The 10,278-nt window shown below is 53.3% G+C and overlaps 1 protein-coding gene across 3 annotated transcripts; it reads left to right on the top strand.

The window, feature by feature from the left end:
- Positions 1–309: 309 nt before the first annotated feature.
- Positions 310–9,807, top strand: TP53INP2 (tumor protein p53 inducible nuclear protein 2). 3 transcript variants are annotated; one of them, XM_027558749.1, is made up of 5 exons: positions 338–555; positions 1,570–1,678; positions 5,022–5,202; positions 5,563–5,860; positions 6,402–9,807. In XM_027558749.1, the coding sequence occupies exons 3-5, from the start codon at positions 5,076–5,078 to the stop codon at positions 6,649–6,651; spliced, it is 675 nt and encodes a 224-aa protein (XP_027414550.1). In that variant the 5' UTR covers positions 338–555; positions 1,570–1,678; positions 5,022–5,075; the 3' UTR covers positions 6,652–9,807. The 3 variants fall into 3 exon arrangements, with proteins under 3 accessions (XP_027414549.1, XP_027414551.1, XP_027414550.1); XM_027558748.1 differs by lacking the exon at positions 1,570–1,678 and having other exon boundaries at positions 310–555; XM_027558750.1 differs by lacking the exon at positions 1,570–1,678 and having other exon boundaries at positions 337–555; positions 5,683–5,860.
- The last annotated feature ends 471 nt before the right edge of the window (positions 9,808–10,278 follow it).

Raw genomic sequence — 10,278 nt, 5'->3', positions numbered from 1 at the left:
ACTTGAGTGTAAAGATGCAGGACAAGAGAGGCGGCGGGAGGTGAGGGAGCTGACAGATGCGAAGGGTGTGCAGAAAGATGGGGGTCTCGTAGGAACGAGTGGGAACCCCGCTCTTAGAGAGCTCCGTGGGTCGCCCAGAGGCAGGGCGCTCCAAGCTTCCAGCAGTTGTTTCTCCAGGCCTCCACTTCCCTAGCCTGGGAGTCTGGGATCCCCGCGAGGGAGCCACTAGCCGGCTAGCCGCGGAGGAGGTGGGGAGGGGGGATCCGCAGCCTGGGATTGGCCGCCGCTTGGCCGGGCGGTGACGCGAGGCGGGCGGGCCCCTTTGTGACGTCACAATCAGCTGTTTGAACGTTCCAATTTGTGCCTTGAGTCCAGCAGCCGCGGCTGTAGACTCAAAGCCCCGCGCACGAGCGCAGTCACTCTGAGAGTCCGACGCGCTCCCAACCCAGCCCCCGCGATGCTGCCGGGCCTGTGATCCGCCGCCGATTCCGGGACACTCCGCCTCATAACTACCTCAGCGCCACCTGGGCCCGCCGCACCGCCCCCAGTTCCCAGGTGAGTTCCGACCGGTTTTGGCCTGGGGGGCTCCTGGAGCCTCGGGACACGCCCCGCGCCCCCAGTTCCCGGGTCTTTGTCAGTCTCCGCGGGCGGCTGCCGGGGCTGCATTCTGGGCTCCGGATTGGCTGCCCCAGCCCGGTAGACCGTGACGTCTCTCTATTTGCATATGACTTTGAGACGTCACCAAGGCCGGCACCGCCCCCCCCACCCCCTCCCGACTCGGGTCGCTTGTCCTCCGGTGACCCGTTGGACGCTGGGTCGGAACTGGGCCCAAGAGTGAGGGACGCTGAAGGCAGCGGGACCAGAGGGCCCTCTTGTTTCCTGGGCTAACCCAGGAGCTGAGGTCAAACCTCTCATCTTCTACTTTGTCCTCGAGACCTGAGAGGTTCGAAGAAACTTGAGAGAGGTTCCGAAGGCGCTACTGGGTCTAGATAGGGAGAGGGGGTTGTCACAAGTTCAGGAGCCCCTGAAGCTCGAACTCTAGATCGCTGGGGCAACGCCAGGTAGTGGTGCAATCTCCTCCCTCTGGCTCCAGGCTCTGCGCCCCTGGGACTAACATAATAACATTCTCCTAATCCCTGAAGTGTGTGCAGCGCCTTAGCTGACGTCGTTCCCAGCCCCCGAACTAGGGGTCTTAGAGCCCATTTCATGGAAGGAGAAACCGAGGCCCTGAGAGGGGAAGTGGCTTACTCAAGGTCGTGCAGCTAGTTAGAGTCATGCCTCCCTAGTGAGTGGTGGATGCATTAGCCACTGGCACATACCTAGTAGAAGCTTATTACAAATAACAAGTTACACATCCTCCTTGCACTTAAGACTCTACTTGGGTTAGTTCAGTTCAGTCGCTCAGTTGCGTGGGACTCTTTGCAACCCCATGGACTGCAGCACGCCAGGCCTCCCTGTCCATCACCAACTCAAACTCATGAGTCGGTGATGCCATCCAACCACTTGGGCTAAGTCCCATCCAAATTTGATAATGCTCCCAGGTTTCCTCACTCCTGGATCTTTTCCCAGGAGGTCTCTGGAGACTGGGTCCCCTTTTGAGGCCCCCATCCTCATTCTGTACCTCAGAGTTCTGGAACCCAGAAAATCACTGCCTCCCAGCTGTTTTGGCCACAGAAAGGTGAGTCAATGGCTGCATCAGGGTGTCTCCTGGGCCAGTGTTGGGATGGGGTGGACATGAGAGTTCCCTCTGTTTGGCTGTCCTTCACCTCCCACCCTGGTGGCTCAGATGGTAAAGAATCTGTCTGCAGTGCAGGAGACCAGAGTTCGATCCCTGGGGTCGGGAAGATCCCCTGGAGAAGGAAATGACCACCCACTCCAGAATTATTGTCTGGAGAATTCCATGGACAGAGGAGCCTGGCAGGCTGCAGTCCATGAAGTCACAAAGAGTTGGACACAACTGAGCAACTATCACTTTCACCTTGCACCCCCAGAGCTGCCAGCTAGAAAGGATTGACCTGGACTAGTGCTGGTGATTACAGAGCGTGTGCTCCCCTGTCTCTGCTCACAGAGAAGCACCGGAGACCCAGCAGGAGAGCCTCTGACTTTCCAAGTAGATGGGCCTATGGGTTGGACCAAGAGTCCTATCTCAGCCTAGACTCTGCTCACAGATGGGCTGGGGTAGAGGTGGCTTGGGGATCAAGTGTTATTCCGGGCACAGCTGTTGCAGTTATTAAAGGGAATCGTTCTCCCAGGAGCAGAACTGGGAATGTGAGAACCAGGAAGTTGGCAGGGCTGGGAAAGAAAAATTCTGGGAGCCTCCCTCTGTGGTCATGAGAGGGGGCGGGCACTGGCTGGCTGGTGAGGTTGTCACTTCTGGCTCTGTCACTGACTTGCTGTGTGACCTCGGGCAGGGAGCTTTCCCAGCCCTAAGCCTTCCTTACCTCAATCTGTTTGTAATTTGAAGAGGCCTGGAGCAGACTCTGGGTGCTCTGGTAAATGCAGGATGAATCTCAGTGCCAGGAACCTCAGACCCTTTTATAGCTGGACAGAGGGCCCCCTGAGAAGGGCAGCAACTTGATCAAAATCTGACTCCTGTCTGACTTCCCCCGTCTCCCCTGCATTGTTATATTTTGGGGACTGTTTACTGAGGGGTTCCTGACTGTGTACACTTTGGACCGAAGGCTCAGTGACCTGGTGCTAGACCTGTTCTGCCACCATCTAGCTGTGTGTCTTTGGACGGACTTATGTCCTCTGATCCTCAGCTTATAAAATGGGCTGGGTGAATATCATGGTTTCTGAAACACCTGTTCACTTTATTTCCATTTTCTCGATGAAGCAGTAGGTCCTTGGAAAGAGGGTGTGCCTCATCAAGGCCCCAGTCTTTCCCTTCCTTCAGGAGGGGTCAAACTCTCTGAATTTTTGGTAACTGAGTCACTAACTCCCTGTGGCTACAAATGGGCTGGGATATGTGGCTTGTGCTGGGCGGGCACTGACTGAGGGTGGCCCAACCTTTCGTAATCCCTGAAAATCTACCACCAGGGAGGCTGACACCCAGGCACCACTTCCTTCTGGAGGCCACTGTGGGGTCTGCAAATGTATACATACTCTCTGGGTGTAGAGCTTAGGTGATTCTGTGGCAAGTGTGAAAAATATACCCAGGGATTGGAAGAGGTGCAACAACCATAGAAATACCCCAGGTGGGTTTGCAAAAAGAGTAGAATGCCTCTAGGAAATGGAAGTGTGACTGTATCCCCAGGGAGCTTTATAGAAAGTGTGGAAACATCCTTAGAGGAAAGTGACAAGTGGCTGAGTAGCAAAACTGTTGGCTGTCTTCAGGAGAGTCAAGCTTTAGGGATATCCAGGGGGCCTGGCCAGCAGCCCCTAACCCAGGACTACTTCTAGTCTTGAAGTAGGCTTGGTGTTTCCATTCCTGGAGCAGGGAGTCTCCTTTCTCATCTTCAGCCAGGGAAGGACTGATTGAGGGCTTGAGTCCTGGTCCAACCCTCAGTCCTCATCCTTAAGGGCTCTTGGGGTCTGATAGCTCTCTCCCTCCATCATCATCTCCCACTGACCTGCTGTCTTCCTGGGACCAGGCAACCTGATCTTCCTCCCTAACCAGGGATGCTGTCCTTGAGCAGGAGCTTGGAAATAGTGGGGATGAGGGTGGAGGGCCTGTGGGAATAGGACCTTCATCTGACAGACACAATTGAGGTTTATGTAATCACATGGTGAGATGGTAGCTGTTTTGTGGGATTTCTGCTAGTGAGCCCTTTTCAAGCCACACAGGCTCAAGTTTCTTTTTTTTTCTTTTTAAATTTTATTTGGCTGTACCAGGTCTTAGTTGCAGCACTCGGGATCTTCAATCTTCGTTGCAGCATGTGGGATCTTTAGTTGCGGCATGCGGACTCTTAGTTGCAGCATGTGGGATCTAGTTTCCTGACCAGGAATGGAACCTGGGCCCCTGAGTTGGGAGGGCGGAGTCTTAGCCACTGGACCACCAGAGAAGTCCCCTCAAGTAGTAATTCTTAATCTCTGGGGTCAAGAACTACTGTTTAGGAAATCATGATGAAAACCAAGGTCCTTCTGTTCAGAAAAATACACATGGACCATGGTCCCAGGTCACTAAATAAAAAATGCCTAACCCAGACAGATACCCAGCAAAGGCAATGGAGTACAGTGATCTGGAATCTGCGTGGATTAGAATCCTTCCTCTGTGTCTTACTAGCTGTGAGATTTTAGGCAAATCATCTTATGCCTCTGAGCCTCAATTTCTTCACCTGTAAAAGAGGGCTAATAATTATATCCATTTCCTAGAGTTATTGTGACTATTACATGAGGCGATATAGGTTAAAGGCTTAATACAGTACTTGGCACATGAATATTAGCTATATGGTGATGATGATAATGATGATAAATAATCACAATATTGGGCAATTTCTTCCTTGCCTGGAGAAGTGTTTTTACCCTTTATGGTAGCTGTTCTGTGGGATTGGTCCAGGTTGGACGTCCAGTCCTTTGAGGACCTTCCCTGATAGAGTTTTATATATCAGTCCTAGAGCATGCAATAATATTAACAATTATTAATAATAAACCAGTTGATTAGTTTATTGAATGCTTAGTCTGTATCCAGGTACTGTTCTGAGCACTTTGTGTTTAGCTCATTTAATTCTCATGAGAGCCCAGAAGAGGATACTATTATTAGCTCATTTAATTCCTTTAAGGCCTGAGAGGAGGATACTATTATTCTTGCCATTTGACAGATGAGAAAACTAAAGCACAGATACGTTAAATAACTTCTAAGGTCATACAAAAAACAGAAAAGCCTGAAGGCAGGCTGACTTAGCAGAAAGTGAACAAACAACACACACACACAAACGTGTAGACATACACATGCACAGGGCAAAGCTTTCCCACACATTTCCATTGTACTCTTATCAATGTTCTGGGTGCTGGGGAAGGTATCCCCAGCCAGGAGTTGGGGGGAGAGCAGTCCCTAGTACTGACTCCTCTCTACCTCACAGGTTTCTGCACTGCCATAGACCATCCCCCTCCCCAGGCCTCTTTGCTTCCCCACCATGCTTCAGCGCCTCACCAGCCTCTTCTTCAGTCCCCCACCACCTGCTGCCGAGGACCCCGACTGCTCCCAAGCCTTCGTCTCTGAGGAGGATGAAGTGGATGGCTGGCTCATCATTGACCTGCCTGGTAAGTCTGGAGCCAGGACTGACTCCTGAGCCTATGAAGTTTTCATTAGGGCACATAGTCCAGCCATTGAGCAGGGAGCTGCTAGGGGACTGGGGAGTTCCCAGGGCAAATAGGGGCTGAGGCAGTAGCATTGGAGGTAGGGGTAACAGCGCCCTTCCATGCAAGCTGGGGCTCTCTCCTGGCAGAGGTGTTGCAGTCCACACCTCACGCGCCCTAGGGCAGCAGGTCGAGACTTGTGGGTGGCCCCTGGGTGTGGCTGGCGGGGCTGCGGGGCTGACTAACGATGCCCTTTCTCTCCCTGTCCCATTGTGTCCGGTGTGTGTGTCTCCCCACTGCGCCCCCTCCTTCCGTAACCCATAGACAGCTTCACAGCTCCACCCAGCCCCGGGGCTGCCGCTGCCCCGGCCGGCCGCCCTCCACCCGCACCCTCCTTGATGGATGAAAGCTGGTTTGTTACCCCTCCGGCCTGTTTTACTGCAGAGGGGCCTGGACTCGGGCCTGCCCGCCTCCAGAGCAGCCCCCTGGAGGACCTCCTCATCGAGCACCCCAGCATGTCCGTTTACGTGACCGGCAGCACCATAGTGCTGGAGTCTGGCCCTCCCTCCCCGCATCCAGAAGACGACGAAGCTGCCCTGCCTGACGGAGACTCTAGCGACGGGTGAGCGGGCCGGGAGCGGAGCCTGGAGGCCTACAGAGGAGTGTCTTGGAGCCCAAGAACCCCCTGGCACTGCCCGGGAGGACCCTTTAGAGGCGGGTGTTCGAGGCAAAGGCCGGGGCCGATGGGCCAGGATGTAGCTCGGCCTGAAGGCAAAGGAGCCTTTGAGATTGGGAGAGGCGTGGCTTCGTGGCTGGGGCGGGGCTTGAGAAAGACTGGAGCAAAGGCTTGGGGTCTGTAGAGGTTGGAAGGGCGAGGCCGCAGCGCTAAGGAGGTGTGGGGATAGGGTACAGAATGCCAGGGTCGAATCGGAAGTTGAAGCTGAGCCTTCACGGGGCCACATTTACCCGTTTTAGAGTCTAGGACCGAGGAGGCATCTCCGGGGTGGGTGGCTTGGAGGAAGGGCTGGTACCCACGAGAACGGCGTTGGGCGCCCCCTTCTGAGCAGAGACCAAATCTTGAGGAGGGTGCGGGGACAAATGGGAGGTGCCAGCTTTCCCCTCGATCTGTCCAGCCCTGACTGACTCGCTGTCTCTCCCCGCAGGGAGCTGGCGCCTGCTCGCCGCGAAGCCCGGGCCCTGCACCACGCCGCCCCTCTGCCGGCGCGGGCTGCGCTGCTGGAGAAGGCGGGCCAGGCGCGGCGGGTGCAGCGGGCCCGGCAACGGGCCGAACGCCACGCGCTGAGCGCCAAGGTGGTGCAGCGGCAGAACCGCGCCCGCGAGAGCCGTCCGCGCCGGCCCAAGCACCAGGGCAGCTTTGTCTACCAGCCCTGCCAGCGCCAGTTCAACTACTGAGCTTCCACCGCCGTGCTGCAAACCCCTCGCTGACTCCCGACCCCGTCCAGCCCCTCCGCCGCAGCCAGTGTGCTGATCGAGGGGGCGCCTGCAGCCCACCTCGGGCTGGATACCACAGCCTCCCTTCTTAAGTGTGTGAGGTGGGCTGATCGCCCCTCTCTCTCACTCCTACTTCCCTTTCTCTGATCCTCTAATCTGCCTCTGAACACACCCCTCACCCCGCTCCGCAACACCCCACCCCCCTCCCCGCCCCAGCCCCGCTCTCACCTTCTGGCCCCTTCTGGCATCTAATCCTCCATCTCCCCCACTGACAGTCGGTCTTTCTTCCCTGGTTCCCCTTCTGGATCTTTGCTCTGACACTCTCCATCCCCATCCCTCCAGTCCTCTATTTCCGGCCCACTCCTGTTTCTGAGACTGTCTTCTTCCAGTCTCATATCTGGCTCATTCCCTACCTTCAGCTCCCACATTACAAGCCTCACTCTATCTAATGTTTGGACTTGCATTCACTCCTGCTCCCTTATTACTCAGTGATTCTCCCAGTGAGACTAGAGGGTTCTGCCTTTACTCTCCCCCTTCCCTCTCCTCTGGATGCTGGGCTCCCTGAAGTTGCTCAGGCATGGAAAGGTAAGGTATGTGGGAAAGGACTGTGAGATGTGAGTTAGTGGGAGAAAGTGGAGGGAATCGAGGAAAAGAGGAAAACCTATTGGAAAGGTAGTCAGGTCAGGTGGGTTGAGATGCTGTAAGGAGCAGGGCACAGTAGGGGCTCACACTGTGCTTGCTCAGAGAGGCCAAGCCTTGCTCTCAAGCTGGAGCCTGGAGTCTACTCCCTCATCCCTTTTCTATAATTCACCTCCCAAATCTCTTCCTGAAATCAAACCCTCTGCAGATCCCTGTGTCTGAAGGGCTTAGTACCTTGCTATCCTTACCTGCAACATGTCAACTTAGCAGTAAAGGCAGGGCAAAGCCCTGCCATCCTAGATATCTGTTCATATGCCCAAGGTGCTAGAACTAGCTTAGGAGAGATGCAGGCTGGAGGGATTCTAGGCAGGGGAAGGACACACCCCAGAATAAGAATGCAGAATGGTGATGCTGGGGAGGACAAGCTGTGGGGTGAAGCCATCCCAAGAATGGCAGTTCAGCCTTTATCTTGCCTCTGGCCTGGTATTTCACACTCTGCCAGGATGGCTAATAAACAGTCTTGGGTAGGAGGCCAGGAGCCCCACTGCCCCAATCCCCATAGTCCCTACCCAGGTTCAGGGCCTTTAAGGAGGGCTTTCTTCATTTTCTTTCCCAGGGCTCTCTCCCTTTCTAGGCTGCTGGGGAGAAATAGGTACCCTACGGTTTCCTCTTCCCTTCTCCTCCAGTAAGTACCTGGGAGAGGGGACCTGGATACCTGGATGAGACACAGGGGACAGGGCAGTCAGCTTTCTCCTTCTCACTGCAGGATTGAATTTTGGGCTCAGACACCAGCAACAGCCTCTTGGGATGCCCCGAGTTGCTTCTCCTTTCCTTTTTCTAACTGTCCTTTTCTAGTATGTGCTCTTTCTTCCTGCAAACTTTTACTATTTCCTGTTACATACTAACATAGGTCTTCCCCCTCACTCCAGTTCTAGGTTTCTAGGCCTCGTGGCCAATGCTGAAGTTTAGAGAAAACTCTGCAGTTCCATGAGGGCAAAGGCAGCTGCCCTCCCTGACCTGCTAACCCTAGGCCTCATGGGGGGTGTATGGATAAGGGAGCGGGTAGCCCTACAGATGTTGGGATAGGGACAGAGGAAGCCCTGTTGGGGTCTCCTGCACAAGGGAATAAGCCACATTTACAATATAAAAGCAGTTCAAAGTCCCCATACTGGCCCACTAGGGCTCCAGTAGTTGACAGCCTTGCTTCTCTCCCCAAGGTTACAACCTAGTCTCTGATTCTTCCAGCTACTCCTTGGTTACATCACAGCCAGCTTAGGGTCTTCAGCACTTCCAAGAGCTGCAACTCCCTCCAGCACTTCTTACCTACTCTTTCGCTGCCAGCTGGAGCTTAGGCTCAGTTCTGGGCAGTGCTGTTCACAACCCTTCTGTGGGGGAAAAGTGAGTTAGAGCATTTGGCTCCAGTTTTGGAAGGCCCCTACCTTACCCATAATTCTGAAGGCTCCTGTAGTTCTAGAACCCTCCAATATCATCACCTAGCTGGCTGCAAGGCTCATATTTTTTTACTTTCTTATAGATTTCTGTAGCATTTGAGTGTGGCAATATTTTAATTGTGTATAGATCTCTAAGAACCAACACTAGTTGGTCTCCTGTTAGTCTGACTCCTGAAGCATCAGACCTCGTCATACTGTACTGACTGTGTATGTGCCTTTCACCTTGAGCATGCTTCAGGATTTTTTTTTAAACCACAGAACTTGAATACATGAGGGAACCAGAACTCACAAAGTCCTATGCAACCTCAGACAGGAGGAGGTTAGAGAGTCTGTCCTTATGGATGTTTTTAGAGACCCTGGAGAAGTCTGTTCCAGACTGTATTACTTCATGTCAGCACTACCAGCGCTTTGCCAAAACTCAGTACGTGAGAGGGACCCGTTTCTAGAGTGTGTCCCAGTTACATTAAAGGACAACTTCCAGTAATTCCCCAATACAGCTCTCTTCAAGCTGGGTTTCATTTCCAGCTCTTGCCAGTCTGGCCCCACCAGGGTACCATGTGTGTATGAATGCCGTGTGCTGCTGTTTTTGAGTATGCTTGCTCCCTGACCCTTGTCTGGAACCCTGGTAGTCTGCTCTGACACATGATGTCAGGTACAATGAGGACCCCACCAGAGCTCCTGGATGACTCCTCAGATCCATGTGGGTTTCTGTGAGGGGACTGAAGGCAGACATAACATGGCCCCTTGTACCTTTCCTCTTGCCCTGCCCCCTGGTTCCAGGTGGAACCAGTAAGATGAGTGCATCCCTCTTGGGTGTTTTGTGTTGAGACCGGCTGAAAAGAGGAGACTCTGGTTGACCATGTTGTGACATGTTGCAGACTTGAGGACACAACCCCCTCAGCCTGGTCACGTGGCATGCCTGTGGATGTGTGTAACAGGATTCTGATTGTTAAGACTGTAATGTTATTCCTCAATGGGAGAAAAAGTTAATATAATGAAAAACAAATAAAAATCTATTTAAAGCACATTATGCTTTCTTTCTGAGTAGAGCTCAAGTTGAAGCACTTTGCAGTCTCACACACAGTACTGACATAGTGTGTTATTATAAGGCTGGGTTTGGTTCTGGTTGTGCGTGTGTCATACAGGGGAGGAAAAGGGTAGATGAGCTTGCCGGTGACAGAGCCAGACAATGTGGTGTGACTCAGCAATAACTTTTAGAAAATCCTGATAATGCAAGACACGTTTTAAAAAATGAGAATAAGAACATGAGAATCACCAATTCATTCTTTGGGTCTCAGGCACTGGCTTATGGAGCCACTGCAGGGGAAGGGATGGAGTATATGTCTAGCTATAGGAGACACAGCAGAAGGCTGGGGCCCAGACCAAGATAAAGACAAGACCTCAAGCATTGATGTCCCCTGAATGTTGGGGGTAGGAGAGGGGCAGAAGCATCTGGTTTAGAGACCACAATTTTTAATGTAAGGACAGAGCCAGGAAA

The sequence above is a fragment of the Bos indicus x Bos taurus genome, chromosome 13, assembly GCF_003369695.1.
Source record: "Bos indicus x Bos taurus breed Angus x Brahman F1 hybrid chromosome 13, Bos_hybrid_MaternalHap_v2.0, whole genome shotgun sequence".
Classification (NCBI taxonomy): domain Eukaryota; kingdom Metazoa; phylum Chordata; class Mammalia; order Artiodactyla; family Bovidae; genus Bos; species Bos indicus x Bos taurus.
Note: the sequence above shows the minus strand (reverse complement) of the source record. Positions and strands in the feature narration are given on the sequence as shown.